The sequence below is a fragment of the Podarcis pityusensis genome (genome assembly GCF_964106645.2).
Source record: "Podarcis pityusensis genome assembly, chromosome: 9".
NCBI classification, from domain to species: domain Eukaryota; kingdom Metazoa; phylum Chordata; class Lepidosauria; order Squamata; family Lacertidae; genus Podarcis; species Podarcis pityusensis.
Window position 1 is genome coordinate 34825276 of NC_138034.1, and position 22513 is coordinate 34847788.

At 39.3% G+C, this 22513-nt stretch overlaps 1 protein-coding gene across 4 annotated transcripts in view; it reads left to right on the forward strand.

Annotated features, from left to right (window-relative positions):
* The window catches only part of FSTL5 (follistatin like 5), a 323917-nt gene that overhangs the window by 198414 nt on the left and 102990 nt on the right, over positions 1–22513 (forward strand). For all 4 annotated transcript variants that reach the window (XM_081021706.1, XM_081021708.1, XM_081021707.1 and 1 more), the window contains one exon: positions 19636–19802. In XM_081021706.1, the coding sequence (XP_080877832.1) occupies positions 19636–19802 (167 nt within the window). The remainder of the gene's footprint in view (positions 1–19635; positions 19803–22513) is intronic.

The following is a 22513-nucleotide window of genomic DNA, read 5'->3' on the forward strand; positions in this document are numbered from 1 at the left end:
AGTCTAAGTATTTTTGGATTGGATTGTTCTACTTGTGTATTTGTCTTTCATGCCTTTCGGAGAGATGTGTGACTTTGAGCTGTCAGTATTTCAGAAATAATACCCTCTATAACTTAAACCCTGTGCTTACTATACCCTGCGCTTCAATATATTTCTTTACCACTAACATCTTGCATGATGGTTTGGGAAGACAGTTCTTATTCTTTCCCTATACCTACTCTTCTAATTTATTTCATCATGATAAATATTATTGAGGCAGACCCAGACACATAACACAACGAATCTTAGTATCGGGCATTTACAAGTTTGCCAAAAAAGAAAGGAAAAGAGAAAAAGAAACAGTGCTGTGCTCCATCAGGGTGACGGTGCTTTTACAATCCATTTATACTATCATCAAAGCCCAGTCAAGATGGAAGCACAGAGAAAACCAACCACTGTGTTTTATAAGGAGCATCAAGCTTTCATTCTTCTTGTCTCCAGGTAGATGCACACAGTATGCAAAGTGCTGAGAAGTGGAAACATGAATGGCTAGGGCATCCATTTTTTGTACTTTTCAAGTTTGGCTGCAAAGCAGGAAGATAGACGTGTTCCTTTACTCCATATAACCCAATTGTGCGGGGGTGGGGAGAGAGATTCATGAAACACATGAAACTGTCCTGAGGGAAACCTCCCAGCCTCAAATTGTAAGCTTCAGATATGTTTCAAGGAACTTTAAAGATTCCATGGGTGTGGGTTCTTCCCATACTAGCAGCTCTATTTGCCAAAGGGAACAGGAGCCCACAGATTTGAATTTGATTGCCTGGATCCATTTGTGATTTGAGATTCCACCATCACATTGCATAAACACAAGAACTGGTATGGAGTGCAATTCTTGTGCCTTCCTCCTATGAGCGGAATCAAGAGTGAACCAATTTCCCTCATGCAAACCTCTCCCATGCTACTTCAACTCTCCACAGCATATTTGGAGGAGCACAGGAGGCTGCAAAGGAAAGGGAGAATCTGTTAAAATTGATTCCCCTACCTTCCATTCACAAAAAGCCTCTACTGCATCAAATGGCATTCTGTGAGTGGAGTCACAAAATTGGATACAGTTGAGTTGCTTGAATTTGTCTAATCCCCCTTTAAAACTATCAAAGCTAATATGGACATAAACTCAGGTTACATTCATGTACATAAATTCTGAGCCACATTTGTTCTAACTTCTGTGGGATTTTTTTTTTTAATTCCCAGATGGATTTCCTCTTCAGAGCTTGATATCTCTAAAGCATCCTAGCCATGAATGCCTTTTTGAAGAGGGGCATCCTTTGTAGGCACTTCTGAAGAGAAATCCTTTTGCTTTCTGGAGTGCAGCAGATTGCATCAAATTATGAGTAGTTTCAAAACATTTCCCAGGGAAGAGTGCTTCTGGCCTTTCACAAGAGCCTCCCCCTCCCTCTCCTGGCAAATCTCTGCTTTGATGGACCATTCAAAAGGTATTGCTTGTGGCTGAAACACCTACAAGTTTCTGCTGTAGAGGTTGCACCTTAACCTAATTGTAGCCTGTCTGTGTCCTTCTCTTCAGCATCCCACTTAAACAGCCCTTGAACCATTTCCTATTGTCCAGTCAGAAAATATCTCCAGGCACAGAAAAGTTATAGGATACAGCACCACTTTTGATGTATTATACAACTTATTCTAGAAACAATATCCCCCCCCCCCTTTGCCACCTTATTTCAGTCTCCTGCTTCTAGTTTCCTTCATAGAATCATAGAATTGTAGAGATGGAAGGGACCCAAAGGGTCATAGAGGCCAAGCCCATACAATGCAGGAATTACAGCTAACTTTCCTTCTCTTTGCAGTTTATTTCTATTTCCTCATACCATTGCTCCCAGTTCTGTTTATAATTTAAGCAGAGCTATCTCATGATTAAAATTCAACTTGCCAGTTCTGATCCGCCTGAACTTTATATAGTCACAGATATGGTGGTAAAATAGCATTATTAAGATGGAACAACACTTTCTGTTATTAGACAAAAAATGTTTAAAATTGAATTTGTATTTTTTTAATTAATGCTGACACCGGGATTCCTACTATGCAACCAAGCCTCCCATTTCATGAACTCTCTTTGTGTTTGTTACACTAAAATAATGCAAGCATATTATGCATTAAATTTCTAAATGTCACAGAATTATGCCAACCTAATTATGTTCTCCATCGCATATGCTAATTTGGTTGGTTCTTCGCTTTTGTTTCATTTTGTTTCATATAATTAATTGAATTAAGTCAAAAGTCAGTACACAGAGATTTCCCCCCCCCCCTCCTGAGTTTTTAATGTATCTGTTGACGGGTGGATGGCCTATCTTCATTTTTTCATAGCTCAAGTTACTTGCATGATTTCTGCATGTGTCACCTGGTAGTCTGCATATGGTAATCAACCTTGCCTTCATGCCTTGTTGACTTAGTTGAATACCTGAAAATGGGAAGCAAACTCAGGAATCTTAAGAGGGGGTAGATTTATGATGCTTCAACACATGACAGAAGTACTACCTTGACCCCATAAAGTCAAGCTAAGTGGTGTTAGGTGTCAACATTTTGCAGTCTCCCATTGGGTTTTTCCTCTTCTTTCAAGCACCTGCATGTGGGAATGTTACATGGGAATCAATATCCAGATATAGTTTTTATTCCAGAAATATGACCTAAAATGTTCTAAGCTGGGCAATATTGGTATCCTCATGTAACATTTCCATGTATAGATTTTTTTGAGGTTTTCTGTAAACCACTTTGATGGTTGAAATGCAGTTAATACATTTTATGAATGAATGCATAAATGAATACCTTTGAGTAGACTATTGGTAAGCACAAATCTTTAGGTTGGAATAAACCACAAGGTGTTCCCCCCCCCTTAAAAAAAGAGCATGATTTATTTTTTAAAAATGTAAACATTACCTCCCCCCCCCCCCCCGCAGCCATAGGATTAGACTTGGGGGGGGGGGGGAATCTATGTGTCCAAATACGTATACACTTAATTTCTTCCTTCCTTGTCAAGTTTTCACTCCAGAATCAGCATGGCTTTCTATCCAAACTACATGTAAACCCAAATTAAATCAATACTGTGTTCCTTGTGTAAAGCTAACCAAGGGATAAAAACTGTGGGTTGTATCCAGTGAAGTTGTCCTGTTTACACAAGGACTTCCACTTGAAGAACATAACTTCCCTTTTCTCTCACCATCCACCCCACATGCTTCGTATCTTTGGAGCCTTCAAATGGAGGTGCTCCCAGGCGAAGGACAACTGTTGAATGTCTGGCAGTGCTGCAATTCAAATGGAAGGCATACCCCACTTAGACAAAACTGACGTTCCTAGCAGGAGCACAGAGAATTCCACTTAGAAGGAGAAGGTGGAGTTCATTTAAGATAGCTATCTTCATATAATAATCAGAAGTGTTTGGGGAGATGCGAGAGATGGAGTTGAATTGCTTGATCTTGTATTTGCAATCAGATAAAGAGAACTTCAGAAGTGCTTCATTCCTCTATATTGAATTACAGAGTGGCATGGGACCTAGAAGGTTGATCTTTACTCTGCCCTCCCAGATAATAAAGGATTGAGCCTAGGCACACAGACATTGAATTCTTTTGCACTCCATTTCATGGCTGTCTATAGAAAACTCTCTGTGTTTACTATGCTGATTTCGGACTTTCCATATTTACCATACGTTGTGGTACACTTGCTGTTTTTGTAGTGGATTGTCTGCACCTTGTCACACATGTCACTGCAATTAGCAAGTGACTGTGGGCTTTCTTTTCCACACTAATGGCAGGTTGTGCCTGAATTGAGAAAAATTCCATGGCTGTAGCCCAATGTACTCTTGTGTTCCTCCAGCCAGAAAATATCAAACGTTCTGAGTATGTGCATGGGGATAGCCCTTAAAAAAATCAATTCTCTGTATTCTGGAATTCTAATTTTGTGGGAGTATAGAAAATTAGAAGAAGACCTATGTGTCTGAGGTATGGTGGGCCTGGTTATTGTGATAATTTTTTGTATTCAGTTTAGGATTGTTGTCATGGGCCGTACTTTGACTTAGTACAGTGGTACCTCAGGTTAAGTACTTAATTCGTTCCGGAGGTCTGTTCTTAACCTGAAACTGTTCTTAACCTGAAGCACCACTTTAGCTAATGGGGCCTCCTGCTGCCGCCGCGCCACCAGAGCACGATTTCTGTTCTCATCCTGAAGCAAAGTTCTTAACCTGAAGCACTATTTCTGGGTTAGCGGAGTCTGTAACCTGAAGTGTATGTAACCCAAGGTACCACTGTACAGTCGTACTTTGTATCCCAAACGCCTTGCAAGTCGAACGTTTTGGCTCCCAAACGCCGCAAACCTGGAAGTGATTGTTCCGGTTTGCAAACGTTCTTTGGAAACTGAACTTCCGAAGGGGCTTCCGCCGCTTCCGATTGGCTGCAGGAGCTTCATGCAGCCAATCAGAAGCTGCGCTTTGGTTTCCGAACATTTTGGAAGTCGAACGGACTTTCGGAATGGATTCCGTTCGACTTCCAAGGTACGACTGTATCATCATCCCTATCTGCCATCTCTCCTCTGAACTGTGCTCACAAACTGACAGTTTGCACCAGTCAGAAGGAAGTGGTACAAAACAAATGTTTCCCAAACTACACCCACCAACCCCACCTGTTCCATGCAGAAACCCGGACAATACTTGTACACTTGCCACACAAATGAAAATATTGGTGATCTATTCTGGATCCTTCACAAAAGTTGAATTTTTGTGGTAGAAGTAAAAGTAGCTTTTGAGTACATTATTCAAGGATACCAGCTGAATAGTGATGATGCCATGTGGCATGCCACACAGGGGCGAGGGGAAGCAGCAGCTATAGCACTAGACATGGTAAATGCAGAAAGTCCCATTAATGGGATGTTTTCTCTGTACTGACTTCAGAAGTTTGTGTTTTCCTTTGGCAAATGCCCTGAAGTTGGAACGGTTTGTGCTAGCTGTGAGATAAAAGTGCCGAACATTTTGCAAGCTGAGATGTTTAAATCGTTGGAAGGCTAAATACGACTTCTCCTCACCTGCGTTGAAAATCTTTGCCAGTAAAGTGGTCTCCCAGATGCTTTATGGAGCAGCGATATGGGGCAAGGACCCAAATGCCAACAAAGCCTTAGAAATAGTGCAGAACAAATTCCTCAGGAAAGTGCTCTCGCTCCCCAACAGGACTCCAGCTGCTCTTCTCCGCGTTGAAGCTGACGTGACAACAATACAGGCTAGAATTGATCACCTGTGCTTAAATTATGTGAAAAGACTTCAATTTCTTTCGGAGGAGAGATTCCCCGCTATGTCACACACAGAACAGAAACAGAACAAATGTTGGAAGGATGGTATCCAACGCCTCTTGTCCCAATATCAATCACAAGATTTTCAGGTGACTATGAAGATGGACAAGAGGCACTTAAAGAGATTGTCTCTTTAGGCCCGATGCAGAAAGGGATCTAACCATGATGGCTTCTACCAAGAGTTCGCCATGGTTCCCACTTATTAAAACGGAGCATACCCGGGCCAGTTACCTGTCAAAGCTCCCACTTGCCGTGCTTAGAATAGCTTTCACAGAATTACGATTCCAGTCGATGCCCTCGGCGGTGTTGGATGGACGCTACGGCAAAGTACATTATGAAGAGAGAGTTTGTCTGTGTGGGCAACCCTGTGTGGAGGACCTGTGCCACTACTTATTGCAGTGCCCATTATATATAGACCAAAGAGATCGATTCATAAAACCTGTTTCCGAATGGAACTCACTTGAACAGGGTGGAAAGGGTGAAATGGCTGCTGAGCGATACTGATGACTTTGTAACTTATAAAGTAGCACTCTATGTGTTGGCGGCTAAGAAGATCAGGGGGTCAAATCTAGATAAAATAGCGGTGAACTGCAAAGGGGATTCGGATATTTAATTTGGCACATTTTACTAGAGAATCTTCTGCTATTCTATTTTACGCAACAAGCAATCTTAGTAGTTGTGACCGTGGTTTATATTGTATGTGTGGTGCCTGATGATTTTTACGGTTATTGCTGTTTTTCCTTTTGTTATTTTTCTGAATGATGCCATGGCCTATGGCTAGCTCAGTAAAAGTCTATAATGATGATGACTTCTCCTAGAATGATACCTTTTCTGCTATACTTGAACATGTGTACCCAGAGCTTAGTCAGAAGTGACATAGATGTCATGACTGTGGCTATGTGTTCCTACGGTATATACTTCACCTGTCTGCTGCCTGTGTCTGTGTCTGTGTCTGAGGTCCTATCCCTTTCCTGTTTTGTCTTTGAAGAGATGTTCAAGGTGCCTTCTAAAATAGGACATTCTACTAAACTGTGATACATTGGAATTTGGCTTGGGGAAGTAAAATGTACACAAACAAACAAACCTGTCATTTATGCAAATTTATTTTCCCCCATTTAAGAGGATATTTACATGCACACACACTTGGGATAGAGGCCTGAGTACTGTGGCTGTTCTGATTGAAGTGGGATATTTGCGATGGTAAGGATCTCTATTCCAGCTTCTTGGATGGGGGAGGAAGACAGCTGGCTGAGAAAAATATGCAAATAAAGAAAGAACATTCCAAAAAAGACTCTCTAAGCATATTAGCTTAGAATAATGAACATTTAATATTTTCTGGAAGGCATCCAAAATGTTCAAAGTTTTTATTGGGTTTGTTTTTTGTCTTCATGTATGGTTGATCTTTTCTGTTTTGTTTTGAAAATGCAGTTATTGCCTGCAATACATCATTGGATTTGCACTTGAATTCTGAATCCCTTATAAAACAACAATGTTACCAACTTTCCCCATTTGAAATAATTATTTGCTGGCTCTTTGTGATTCAGATAATTGCATTGGCCTCTAGCAGTGGCAGCAATTTGAATTCCCTATAGTCTATCTCAGTAATAATTCTTTAGTTTTAATGCATTCAAACGAAAGAGTTTCTCCATTGCTTGCTTCTCTTTTCTCTTTTCTTTTTTTACTCCAACAAAAAAATGTTGGAGGCAATTTGTTCAGTCACATTCTTAACACTTAATTCCACAGCAAAATTTATGGAAATCAGTTATGAATCTTATGCTGATTATTATGTTTGTGACAGGTAGAAACCAGGGGGGAGGGTGTGAATCTCAGAAAATATTTAGAAGTTGTGGGGGTGGGGAGGAGAGTTTGTGCTCTAACTAACAAGCTGCTAATTGCTGGAGTGTGTGCATCCTTTTCTTCTAGGTTTGGGGAAGGACCAGATATCTATAAGATATGTTTATAGAAGTGGGATGATGGGATAGATTTGTGTTAAAGGAGCAGCTTTTCTGGATTGTGGGACATTTGTCATTAGGGAAATGTCTGTCTGTCTGTCTGTCTGTGTGTGTGTGTGTGTGTGTGTGTGTTAAAATTGTTCTAAACTTTTATTATTTACGACTCTTACATTCTTAGAAACTCTTTCATTTTAAATACAGAAAATATGTAATGCTTTCAGACTGCAATCTTAAGATAGTGACTAAGTTGTTGCCATTCAATGACAGACAACATAGTTTTAGTCCTGTTTTAAATATGTTCTTGTTTCATGGTATTGGCAAAGGTAGTTGGGCATTTACACAATCAACAGTATATCCTCACATCCCAGGTCAGCCTTCTCACAGTCTGCTGCACTCCAGATAGTTTGGACTCCAACTCCCATCAGCCTCAGCCAGCATAGCCAATGGTCAGGGATGATGGGATTTGTAGTCCAGCAACATCTGGAGGGCACTAAGTGGGGGATGGTTATCGTAGAGCATGGCATTCCCCATCTAGACTATGCTATGCTATACAACCTTAAAAGGTATTAAAAGGAAATCTGAATGGATTGTAATTTGGCACCTGAAATTTGTGAAGTTTACTACAACAATAAACTTTATATTCCAAATGTAAATTGAGGCTTGGTTTTATTATTTCAATTAAAATGCTTATAGGGGAAGGGCATTGCTGTCATGAGTTTTGGGACTGAGTAACTAGCCACGTAAGCTTGTCACGAATGAGAATCTTGGTATATGTTTTCTGCACGTCTATTTCTCTCTAGCTGTATCGGCTGCATCTCTTGATAGGACCCTGAGACTTCCATCTTCTCCCTATTGACATTTTGCTGAAAGAACTATTGCTGTACCATCAACCTTTTGTCTGGAGACTGCTGTCTGGACAAGTGTCTCTTAAGAGCCCATCTTTGTAGTTTTGTAATAAGTCAGGAGTTCAATATTGATTGATGGAAAGTTGCCCATGCCCCCTCAATGCCTGAAATGTATTGCCTATGCAGTTCTTCCTATCTTTTAACATGGCAAAAAAACAAAAACAAAAACCAGAACCCAGAGCCGTAGAGCAGCAATAACCTAAGCCCCTGTTGCTGATTAAACAGCACCATACAACTGGGGCTTTACTATTGTTTATGTATGATTCTTGATTTAATTCAAATATGAAGCTTAACAACAAATCCTGTTAAGATTGTGAAGTATTTAGCCAACCATTGTTTGTTTAGTAATAAAAAAGATCATTGTATATAGGGATTTAGCATAGCTCATACTCTAGAATGAACAGATTAAAAATTGCTTTATTTGTAGATCCTTTTATTGTAAGGAGGCTCGTCTTCTATAAAACTTATTTCTCTCATTTGGGGTCTCTCCTAATACAACAAAGGTAAGAAGGCATTTTGCCTTGGAGTCTAAAACAAGTTAACTTATGGGTGTTGTTAAGAGAGATTTTTTTCCATCTCCTTCCTTCTGCAATTCCACCCCCCCCCCCCCAAAAAAAAGAACACACCCAACTCCATGGAGCAGGAGGCTGCTAGAGGGTACTGGAAACTTCTGTGAACTCATTTTAGGTTAAACTGATATTAGGATTTTGACTGATTACTCCCCCTGGACTCCTACTCTGAACCTCTTAATAATATTCACTGTTTCCTGAGATGTAAGAAGGCATCATTTTCCATTCCACCTTGTAATCAGCACTGTTTCTGTTCTTCTGGAGTTGTTCTTCCATCTTACTGTCCACTGCCACAAAATTACGCAATTTATGTAATTAATTATGCAAATTACATAAGTTATGTTGTGATTATGTCATTCCGTCCCATTCATTTTAATGCAATGAAAACACAGTGTGAATGGGGGGAGAATCTAATCAGTTATGTGCCGTTTGTAGGCTGAAAGCACAGACAACAGTGAATACCAATAATATTTGTTCTGGGCATGGAACGAATAAGTGAACGTTGGCAATTTCCAGTCCTGTTTCTGTTTTCATTGGAATTCTTGGATATCTCTACCTGTCTTTGAAACATCGTTAAAAAGCCTGTGCAGCTGAGCATCATTTCTAAGAAGGAGAGGGTGGAATTTATCAACACCTTTAGTCAGCTCTGACCTTTCCAGATGTCATTGCCAATTCCCTTTTACCATGTTCAAACCCAGGAATGGGAACCTGAAGACTGCCAAGTGTCATTGGACTCCAACTGCTATCACTGCCAGCTGGCATGGCCAATAGTCAGAGGTGACAAGCGAATTACAGTAGTCAAGCCTGGAGATGACCATCGCATGTGGCACCCACCCTGTGGAATGCCCTCCCACCAGATGTCAAAGAGCAAAACAACTACCAGACTTTTAGAAGACATCTGAAGGCAGCCCTGTTTAGGGAAGCCTTTAATGTTAGACACACTATTGTATTTTAATATTTTGTTGGAAGCTGCCCAGAGTGGCTGGGGAAACCCAGCCAGAGGGGCAGGGTATAAATAATAAATTATTGTTATTATTATCTAGTGGTTAGAAAAAATTATTTCTAAGCTCAGCAAGGTGACAGAGCAGTGGCACTCTGAGAATCACTCTCCGCTTTTATTGGGTTGAGAAAATAATGTTTGAACAACTTCATAGGGGTTTTCAGTTGGGAAAACGAGTCGAGTGTCTGGCAGGGATGTACAAAGTGTCGTACTGTAAGGTGAGGGGGTTAGAACAGGTGAGCTTTGAAGGATGCCTTCCAGAGCTTGATTTCTATTTATTCTGGGAAGGACTTCCCAACTTTTGACTTTCAGTACTATTTCTGACACTCTGTGCAGCTGCAGGCAGCTTGCTTATTTCTTGTCTGCTAAATAACACTGATAAAAATGCCTATCTCTGTCACATGAGAGTTGGGGAAGGGGGTAAGAAATCACTTCACTGTAGGTTGAAACTGGAAATGTGTTACATTACGTTATCACGGTTTCCCTTTCTGTATTAGCCCTTTTTTATCACTCCCACTGGAAAGAGGAGCTACAGTATCTAACTGCAATCAGTGTCGCTGCTTCTTTCCTCCAGACGGCTGGCCCAGAGGTGTCTACCTTTCTGACAAAAACAGAGTTTAACTTAAAAAAAAAAAGTACCTGTTTTGGCGTGATGCCTAGAAAACAACAAAACCTCTCAAAGTCAAGTTGGCTATTTTGCATGAAGGGAATTTACAAACAACAAAAATACGCTTTATGGTTTGTAAATAACCTCAAATCTTCGTCCATATGTAGAAAGCTCCCTGTAAACAACTGACAAAAGAAGCACTTGCATGATTTTCACACATGGCAGTGTATCCTGGTGTGCTTTTTCACTCTGCATCAGTGTACGCCCCTTGTAGTGAAAATAACGTGTGAAGCAAACCTGTACATCCTTATGACTCATTTTCCCACTTCAGTTGCATCTCCTCCTCCTCCTCCTTCTTCGTCTTCTTCTTCTTTTTTTATTTATACCCCGCCCATCCGGCTGGGTTTCCCCAGCCACTTTGGGCGGCTCCCAACAGATTAAAAACAGAATAACATTAAACATTAAAAACTTCCCTGAAATTCTCCATTCCACCTCCATTCTGCTCATTCCAGCAATAGGTTGATCAGAAACACCACAGAACAACCATGAGGGAATTAAATTCAAGTGTAATCCCTATTAAACTGCTTGTGCAAATATATTTGCATCTTTAATAAATATTGTGGTTCTTACTTCACAAAATTGTTAGGATGAACCCTATACACATTTATCTGGAACTGCTAGGAGCAAACCTCACTTACCTGTGAGTGAAGCTTACTGAATTCAATGGGACTTGTGTACACACCATTAATATATTTTAAAATATACCTAAAATATACAGAAGTTTTGTATAAAAATGGTTAGTGATTTATCTTTGTGCCACTAAATAATTGAAAATACACACTACTAAATAGCATATAAATCCTGATTCTATAGATGCTTACTTCAAGAGTGCAATCAGACATTATTCCATGTAAGCATTCAGAGGACTGCAGCCTTAATATGTTATGTGTATATGTCCATTATTACTTTAGGTTTTGGGAGTTGATATAAGGTAGAATGGAAAAAGGAAACAGGGTATATTCCTCATGATGAATTTATGGATTGATTTGAATAATGAATAAATACTGGATCATTCCCTCTGTCAGTGAAGACTTTTTAAAAAATGAATGAAACTAAACTAATGGCATCCTGCTTTGCCGCCATATTACTCTTACATGTCCATCTTGTGAAACTACTCTGGGTGTCTTCCAGGACCAACAGTAAAACAAGACTGAAACCTAGTTTTAAAAGAAAAATAATTAAGAGGGTGCAAGCTACAGAAAGAGGATTTTAAGCATGGGGAAGAGGGAAGTGGATGGAGACTGCAGAGTTTGAAATGAAAACCCCAAAAGGAAGGAAGGAAGAGAAAGGAGAACAAAAAGTAGTATGTATGGGACCAACACCATATTTAGAGAAAACCGGATAAAGGATATGGGGGAGTGGTTTGGGATTAGAAGAAGGAGGATATAGACTTTAAGAACAATGCCTGAGGTTGTCAGTCAGTTTAGCCAAGGAGAACTCATCCGTGCAAGCTTGTGGGACTGTATGGAAAGATAAAGACTGTAAATTAAATGTATACAGATAAGGGACAATTCAGAGCTGAGCTTGTGGCTTAATATTTTTGTCAGGAAGAAAAGGTTGCTTTTGAGGGGTGATTCAGGCCTATTTTCTTGCTCTCAATAAGCCATCTTTGTTATATCTGGACAAAATAATGGTACTACAGGGCCTTAGCTTTTCATTGCACATGATTTTTTTAGTAGTTAAAACTATCGGGCGGGGGGGTTGTTTTGCATTTGAGATTCATGCATATTATACAATGGTAAGGGTAAATAGGTTAAGGGTTCCCCACAAAAGCAAAGAGAATCCAACAGCAACTATATTTTTTGCCATCAGAAAGATGTTTGAATCTACAATGGATTATAGCTTCTGTTCCTTCCTTGAAGCACTGAAAATGAGAAGCTGGAGTTACACACACACAGACCACTTGATATAAATAACTCATAGCACTCTTACACCTTAGCCTGCATCTCTGCTTTGCCCTAAAAGACTCACTAATACAAACACTCAACAACAACACAAACTCTTTCTCCCCAGTGGGTTTTTTGAAGCAGTTGAGAGAGCAATCATTTCAAATTATAATATCTATACTATTTTAAATCTCCCTTCACAATCCAAGCATGGAATATTTTTAAACAAAATAATTATGGAGGAAAACTTTTTGTTGCAACTTTGAATACTTAGGCTGCATAATTTGAGAACTGAGTGCTCATGTCTGAAAATAAAAAAGATATTCTCATTTATTTATGAACTGTCTTTTAAATTTAATCGCAAGAAAAACATTAGTAAGGATCAGAGAGATCATAGTATTTCAAGGAATGTATTCTGGATGTGTACCAGTCCTAAATATTTGTGTTGGAATATCTGTCTGAAATGCTGGAATTAACATGTAGGCAGTACAACAATTCCATGGTACATGGTTGTCATTCAGATGGTGCTGGGATGTATAGCAGGTAGGATGTGTAGTCTAAACACAGGAACCATGGAACAACCTTTGCTGCCCCTGTTAGGGCATCATGTCAGCATATTTTAACACCCTGAACAGGTATATATTCGTAAAGCATCATGTGTGTCTGCAAAAGCCAGTTGCCAGCTAAAATACAGTACCAGTGTAATGCTATGACATAGCACAAGAATGAAGCAGAAGGTGACAACAGAGCAGTATCATCTTGTGCCATCTTGAAGTTTTCTGGTCATTGCAGAGCTAGCTATGTAGTCAATGTGTGCTGCTGGGTGGTTATATTCCACTGCAAGTGGTACCTTTCTCTACAGAGGGTCACCCCAGCATAATTGGAATGAGCATTGAAAACAAAAGGCGCTTGTTGGCATCCTTCTATCTCAATAGACAACGGAGTTCACATCCAGCTGTGAAGTCAAATCACTGTGTTAGCAGCACTGAAATAACCTCCCTGGGGCTCAAGCCTGGACAGTGTGTCCTGGGCTGCCCAGATGAAAGACACACCCCCCACACACACACACATCGGCCTCACTGATGTGGTCCAAAGGAAAGCAGAGCAATACCTTTGGTACCAGCTTGGCTGCAGGAGTTGCCAGAAGGGGACATACAAAGCACCATCCAGCCATCTTAGGGACTCCACTCCGGATTTGTGTAGGGTTTACTCCTTAGCCTTTTCTTCTCCTGAAAATATCTCGCAAGGCAGCAGTTTAGGATCAGAGTTTTCCTTCTCCTGGATGGGCTAGGTTGACAAACCCCACATGCCCCTCACTTCCCACTACAGCAGGTGCTTCTTGACCATTGGATCCACTATTGAACAAAAAATATTGCGTAATAAATACAAATAAAACCTCTTCATCTAGAATGTGGGGAACCTGTGGTCCTCCAGGTGTTGCTGAACTACATCTCCCATCATCCCTATGCTGACTATGACTGATGGCAGTTGGAATCCAACATCATCTAGAGAGTCACATGTTCCCAACCCCTGCTTAGAACATAGAGGTGTAAATCAAGGTTGGTTTCTTTTTTCTTTTTTTAAAGATATTTATTAGGATTTTCAAAATATTACAAAAAAGAAAAAGAAAAAAGAAAAATACAAAATAAAAGTAGTTAAAAACAATTCAGTCTTTCAATCACTTATCTTTCATTTGCTTATTTCCCGGACCTCCTCACGCCTCCCTTTTCTGTATTCCAATTCAGTTTGTTAGTTCAGCAAATCCCTCCCCTCTTTGTTTATCCTAGTCTTCAGTCTTAAAGTATTGTAACATTAGATTTTTGCCTATTAATAATCCATTTTTTCATATTCCCTTATAACATTACAGCTAAAAACCACTTAGTTTCTATCCAACATCATTCTAACATTCATTAATTTTACAATATTTCTGTAGATAGTCTTTAAATTTCTTCCAATCTTCTTCCACTGACTCTTCTCCCTGGTCTCGAATTCTGCCAGTCATTTCCGCCAGTTCCATATAGTCCATCACCTTCATCTGCCATTCTTCCAGAGTGGGTAGATCTTGTGTCTTCCAATACTTTGCAATGAGTATTCTTGCTGCTGTTGTGGCATACATTAAAAAAGTTCTGTCCTTCTTTGGCACCAATTGGCCGACTATGCCTAGGAGAAAGGCCTCTGGTTTCTTCAAGAAGGTATATTTAAATACCTTTTTCAGTTCGTTATAGATCATCTCCCAGAAAGCCTTAATCCTTGGGCACGTCCACCAAAGGTGAAAGAATGTACCTTCGTTTTCTTTACATTTCCAACATTTATTATCGGGCAAATGATAGATTTTTGCAAGCTTGACTGGTGTCATGTACCACCTGTATATCATTTTCATAATATTCTCTCTTAGGGCATTACATGCTGTAAATTTCATACCTGTAGTCCACAACTGTTCCCAGTCAGCAAACATAATATTATGTCCAACATCTTGTGCCCATTTAATCATAGCAGATTTCACCGTTTCATCCTGAGTATTCCATTTCAACAGCAAGTTATACATCTTTGACAAAATCTTAGTTTTGGGTTCTAACAGTTCTGTTTCTAATTTTGATTTTTCCACCTGGAAGCCAATTTTCTTATCCAAATTGTATGCCTCCATTATCTGATAATAATGAAGCCAGTTTCGCGCTTTGTCTTTTAATTTCTCAAAACTCTGCAATTTCAATTTGTCTCCTTCTTGTTCCAAAATTTCCCAATATTTTGGCCATTTGGCCTCCATATTGAGCTTTTTCTGAGCCTTTGCTTCCATCGGTGACAACCACCCAAGGTTGGTTTCCCTGTAGTTCACATGGATGTGGCTTGCATCTCTAAAAACAAACAAGATAAAGTTTCATCATACAGACAGAAAACATTTCCCTTCCTATTTATGTTCTTTAGGCCTCGTTCCATATTGTGACTCGTGGTTGTTGTGTTTTTTAAAAGAAACTTAACTCTCTAGCATTATGTATGAAATGCATTTTTAACAATGTACTTGTCTACTCGCCCTACTGCTTAGTCCATTGTGTTCAATGGGGCTTACTCCCAGGTAAGTGGCTATATGATTGCTGCCCAAAACAGGTTTATTAAAGCTTTATTCCCTAAATACTTTGATTTATATTTTGATTCAACTGATATAGAATATTAAGTTTCATCTGTTCTCTTCTACATGCATTTAAAAAATGTGTTATGTTTCTTATTATGTGAATCTGAACAAAATGAGCTGAAAGTGAAACTGACATTATACACTACTGAAGGAGCAATAAAAGGAAATAAAGATCATATGCAATAACACTGTACCTTTATCACAAATATATAAAATTACACTAAAACTACAAAGGAGCAAAAGGTAAAAATTATCCCATCACAGCACTTTGCTGTTGTTGTTTTATTTCAGAGTTTTATGGTTTTCTCATTAAGAGTTTGAAACTTGCTGTAGATTATATACAAAGGATGGTTCTATGTTGTTTGAGGAGGTTATTGCTTTTAAATTACATTCTAAATAGGCAAACAAAATGAATACAGGTTTAATGTGGTCTTAATTCTATCTAGCAAGCTCCAGTCTGGATAATGTTCGTTAGCTCAGGCTCAAAGGGGTGTTTTGTGGCTGCAAGTGAATAAATAAGTAACTGAATGGGAAGACTCAAAATGTATAGTTGTTAATTAAAAAGCATATTTGCCATTATACATCCTGTGGAATATGTTCCCGTTTTAATATTTTATCAATTGAAATGTAATATATACAGATGTTCATATATTCACTTTTTCTTTCCCTTGTCTCCTCCCCCTTCCCTGCCGCCACCAAAAGAAAAAAGTTTATTCTGCTTTTTCTCTTACCTACTTGTGGTTAAGTGATAAAGTATTTAAGAACTCGAATGGTACCAATGCTACTTTTCCATTCACTATCAGTTTTGTGCAGTTGAAACTTTGGACAATAGTCTGATTCATTTTTTTTAAATCACAGCCACTCATGACTTAACTAAATTTCTGCTTAGGAAAAATTGCCAATGGGTGGTGTGGCAAGCAGATATGGAACTGATGACAGTAATTGGAATAGTTGAGCCATGTATCTTTCTTTCACCTTTTTTCCAGTGCAATGGTTGATGGCTTCTTAATCCACCCGATAAAGACTGGTCTGTTCAGCTTGGGAAAGTTTTTGGCAAATGTAACATAGGCTCCAAATCTATATCTCATTGAAATTTGAATCTCATTGAAATCCCAGCCACACAACTGTCTGATGGATTGTGCCCTCAGACTTGTCATAAACCAGCCTTGGTAATAAAAGGTACATTGCATACTTGTTGCTGCTACATCTTGAGCTCACATGAACAATGGTTCCATTCTGATGTCTGGCTCAATGTCCTTGTCAAATACAGATCTAGTCTACAGTAATTTGAAATAGTTCCACTCAGAGCCTCCATAGTCATTTGTTATTCCCTGCTCCTGACAAGAGAATTAGTCAGTGCTAAATGTGCAGGATTGCCAAAGGACACCTTCTTAGTAACTATTTTTTGTTGGTTATGATATGTCTAAAGATACAGAGATGAATGTGCATCTTCCCCTCCATAGATTCAGCACTGGGGTTAGTTGCTGATGTGGGACACACACATCATTTACTTTTTGTGGTATGTAATTAAAGGTTTTGAACCACTTTTTTGTTTTTTAAGAATACAGCACAAGCAGGATATCTGTGAATTTCATGCTGTTATGAAACTAAAATCTTGCCATTTTTTCTTGCCAAAAAAGGTGCCTTTAATGATGCAACAAAGCTTTTTCCCTACCCAGAACTAGTGGACTGTTTGTTTGATGCTTCCTTTTGGAAACACATTAGACAAATGTGCTATCTCTTTAATTGTGCTAATTACAAAGTGCTCTCTTAATTTGGCTAAAAGGAGCCAGTTAAGGATCTTTCCATGTTCCTAGATGGATGTTCTACCCCCAATTGAAAGATTAATGCCTGCCTTACTTGAGACTAATTTGTTGTTTGAGCAATAATGAAGTAACTCAAAGCTCTTTGTGGCTCCTTTAGGCCACTTGTCATAAAACATTTATTGCAGAACATTCCTCTTAAGTCTACTAGGGCTACTCTAACATGGATCACTATCTTCATTATTTGCTCAGTCTACCCGATGTTAAGCACTTTTAATTTCAGTCCCATTGATGTTAGTGGAGATAAAGACCATGTGATTCTGTGATTCTATGTTGGGCCAATTTACAAACCATGCTTTGCAAAGATGTACACTCTCACACATCTTCTCTTGCCCTTCTCATGCCTGAATCCCCCTTTCTTTCCATGCTTTTCTGAAACCACAGTTTAGTGTTATAGTGGCACGGGCATGAATATGGTTAAAGCCAGCTAAGATTCCTTTGTAACCATGGCTTGAAGTGGATTATCAAACAAGAATGATGAAGGGCTCTTGGTTAGCTTTAACCATATTGGCAATAAAGTCAAAGTAATGCTGAAACATGGTTAAAGCACACAATGGAAAATGGGAGAAATTATTGTGCAAGGAAAATGGGAGGGGAGGAAGCACGGGTCTGCAGCTGTTACGTTTGAATGGAGCCAAAGTGTTGAGCATATGGTTACATCGCCTATTAAAATCAATAGGAATTCTATACGTATGTCACATCATGAGTTGTGCCAGCTTCCTATTTGTCCTCTTCCTTGCTTGCACAGTGCAACTGATACAGCCAACCATGAAGAGCTCTTTCCATTGTTGGCTGCTAGGCAGCCCATGTCTAAACAGCCCCCATGGCTCATCCCCAGAAAGATGCTTAACAGAGGAGTTACAGGGGTGTGATGAGGGTATGGCAATATTTTGTTGCTAGTTGTTACTCTGGGTTATTTTTCAGTGTAAAATAAATTTCTCCAAAAATAAAAAAGGCAGTAAAGCCAATAAGCAAAAACCACCAATAACTCTTCTTGACAATGTTTGCCATTTTTATTGTGAATAGTCCATCATCTATCATTGTATTTGGTTACAGTTTACAAACCCTTTACATATTGCCACATAGCTTAGACATATCAGTTGTAGCATGAGCTGGTTTCTGGTTTTCATGGTGAGATGAAAAGTCATTGGCAGTAGATTAGTCCATGAACAATGGCCAAACTTTAAGCCACTTCAGATGTTTGCAGGAGCACGTTGTACAGTCAGACATTCCACAGTGCCATGTCAGACATGAATTTTGAGACAGAATCATAGAAATATAGTTGAGGGGACTATGAAGCTCATATATTTCAACCCTCTTTTGCCCAGCATGGGACTCAGACCCATGAGCCTGAGATTAAGAGTCTCATGTTCTACTGACTGAGCTGTCCCAGGTTCATCCCAGATAGGAGTGTTCCGTACAGCATGTCCCACTGAACACTAGACTCATATTTTAATGTCTAGAGACCAAAACAGAAAAACATATGGTAGGGCCATGTTGACTATGTGTAAGGCTTATTTTAGTTAAGTGTGCTCACTTTCTAATGAAGATGCCCCATCTTTGCAAACCAGATTTCAATTTTATTTGTTAGTATTATTTAGGGGTATGATGATGGCACCAATGATTATTGTTCATCAGCCTGGCCTATTGCAAATAAAGCAATGAATGGGTCGAGTCTACTATTAATATCAAAAGATGTATGCAGTGGAGCTAAACACTCTGGCATCTTACTTCCTTGCAGTCCTCCGGGTATAGGGCAGTATATAAATTCAATAATAATAATAATAATAATAATAATAATAATAATAATAATAATGTAATCCAGCTCAGAAAAAATGTGCCTAAAGTGATGGACCACCAGGAAGTAAGGTGGTGTGTCATCCCCAATGATATACTTCTTTTGATTTAATAACTGACTTCCTGACCCTGCTTTATTTGTTGTGAATGGGGCAGATTCTTGGAGCAAACCTACATGGTTCCCATCATTATGTCTAATTTAACTATAAAGGGTTATTTGAAAAACAGCTCCCCTGAAGTGTGTGTGCAGGCGCACACACATGCCATGAGTATGTTTATCCAGAAGGGCACTACAAAAATATTGTCAAGGTGCTCAAATATTTGACAATATATTTAATGTACTTTTGGAGCCGGTGTGCCATGTTCTTTGCTTTTGAAATTATTTCATGTTAGAAGGCTCTCTTCTTACCAAGCAATACTTGTCAGTCAATCTAATTGAAATGTCATGCTGACCTTTTATTTGAAACAGTTCTATTTCCTGACTTCATTTGGAAATTATTTTGCCTTTAATTCAAATTAAAATCTTAAAGCTACCAGGGTGCAGAAACCCTGTATGCTAATTAACTTTAAATGCAACGTATCTTTTACAGAAGTAATTCAACTGAGTCTGCCAGAAGATCAGAAAATAAGCATCACTGCAGCAACAGTAGGACAAAGTGCAGTTCTAAGTTGCGCCATTCAGGGGACCTTGAGACCTCCTATCATCTGGAAGCGGAACAATGTCGCTCTGAACAACTTAGATTTGGAAGACATCAATGTGAGTGATAAAGGACTCTCGAGCTACTTAATAGAGTCATTATAAAACCTTTGCCATACAAACTAGAGCAGTAGCATTTGTCAAACTGACAACCGCTCCTCAGTGTTGTTCCTCTTCTGACACATGAGTGACCTCCTGTTCAGGTCAAAGGGTCATGCTGGAAATGTCTCTTGAAATTAAGTGACAGCTTCCATTTTCAGATACTGAACAAAAATGCAAAATATAAATTCTTGCCCATTGGCAATAGAGATGATACAATTCTCCTATTTTTTAAAAAAAAGAGAGAGGAAGGAATGAGGTAAAGGATCGAGGCTAAAGAAACAAATGGATTCACCCCATAGAATCCAACAATGCCTTATGTAATTCAAGAACTGGCTTGGCTATATTCTTGCTGGTACTTTGACTTTGTATGAGGTTCCATTGTTTGCGTGTAATTTCTGTCAGGTGAAAAGGGCATACCTTTATTATCCTGAGTGTTGCTAACAGTAAGTCATTACTCAACTAGGCAAGAAGGTGAAATGGTCAAAAAAATAACAAGATCTGACAATATACAGTGGTACCTTGGTTTTTGAATGTAATCCGTTCCGGAAGACCGTTTGACTTCTGAAACGTTCGAAAACCAAAGCATGCATTTCCAAAAGCATTTACATCCAGAAAACTCATTATGGAAGCCATGTGGCACGTTCAGCTTCCAAAAAGCGTTCGGAAACTGAAGTAGTTCCTTCTGGGTTTTCAGCATTAGAAAGTCTAAACGTTCGACTTCTGAGACAATAGAAAACCAAGGTACTACTGTAATAAAGAACACCTTGTTAATTGTGATCAAGGTGCCTGATCAGTAGGGGGCTCGCTACCATTTGCTGGAGACTCCTGCTCCTCATCCTTTCCTGTCACTGCCTGTTTTCACCTTCCATCTCCAAGTGTGGTAACTTGTCAAATAATGCAATGGTCCAGATTTGGAGGAACCAATAGACTTGCAAGTTTGCCCACCTGACTGCTGGGAACAAGAATTGGAGCTCTTTGTTAAAAACCTGTTGATAAAAGGGTCATCATTGGATCCATAGTTTAAAAGGTTGGTGCATATTCCGGCATATTTCATAAAATATTTTCTTCCAGGAAGACTGAATAACAGCTGCCACATTATTAACTTTCTAAACTTTTTTTGTAGTACCACCAGCTATTCTTACATTTGCAAGCTTATCTATGTAATAGTAATAGCAACAACAATCTTATTTTTTTATGGAAACATAGCAGGATCCCAAGGGATGCACAAAACCTTTCCCTATCGGCTGCATTTTAGTCATGGAGCTGAGACATCAAAGGAGCTGAAGTAAACAATGTGAGATTCAGATCTCATACTGCAGTCTGTTTGGCCTGCCTAAACTTCACTCCATGGGGTCTCATGAATTGTTATGAGAGCTTGGAGAGAGATTAGAAATAGGCTCTGGTTGTATACACACCATGGAAGTTAGATTGCAAATGTGTTCCAGCCTTTTTAGGCAAGGCTGAAAATGCTCCCATGCCTTCATGAAGCCTATTGTCTCATGTGAAAGGAGGGCATTTAGAAACATTTTGGGGGTGTGGGCTGGGAAAAAAAGTGTGTGTGTGTGTGTGTGTTACAATGAAGTGCCAGAGTTGTGGCCAGTCTCTCTTTTGCAAGGGAGTCTGCTGTGTCACAACTATCATGAAAAACCCTCATGAAATATATGAGAAATTTTACAGATCCCCCAGGATCCCAGCAATTTTCACCCCACCTAACCCCAGCTCAAAAAGCCGAAAAAAATCTTGGCAGAATATGCAATTTCTAGGTTGATGAAAATACACTGGGGAATGCGGCTCTATTTTTGTTATTTGTTCATATAATACCAGGTCTTTAAGTATGTGTGTAGCTTTCATAACCTCCCATTCAGCAGAATGTTTATTACATTTGTTCATTAGCATCATTCTTGTTCTGTCTTGATGGCCAGCCTTAACTGCATAGTTCAGTCTTGTCAAGGAAGAAGCTGCTTAACTGATCTTTGGCCATAAAGGAGAAAAATAATTTCTGCTTTTAATAGCACATGCACTGAACAACTCAAAAGTTTGTGGCAAGGCATAAAAAGACCATTAAAAAAAGAGAAATTGATACATTTACTTTTGTTTGCTTTAAAATTATAATGCACTGATTTTCCCCCTTGCAACATATTCTTCCCATATTGCATATATATTTTCTTTATGGTGAGTTGGCACTTGCATAGGGTTTTTGCACCCAGCTGCCCCATAAAGTAGGATATCTATCTGAATCCTACCAAATTTCAGAAGGATTAGCTATGGTAGCTTTCCCACAAATACAGCCTTTATACTGTTGAGGTGAATTGAAAAAAACAAAATTGTTTATTCTCCCCATGTGTTTTGTGGGCGTTTGGTTTGAGAAGTGATAGAGGTGTCCCTAAGTAGGAAGCTTGCCAAATTTCACAGTGATAGGCCCAGCTGTGTTTGTTCTGGGCATGTTTAAAGTTTTGTTTTGGAGGTGGGATTTACCTACCTCCCTGTGGCTTTGTTTTTGAACATGATTCAGTGGCATTATGTAGATGCCGCCAGGTGGTAAAATCACAGAGCAGCAAGATTTGAGGAGTAGGCTGGTGTGGGTGTTGGAAAATTTGATCTTGTGCATCCATACCTCTCTCACCTCATACCCTCCAAGCTGATTCTGCTTCTTGGGGAGTGAGAGGGGG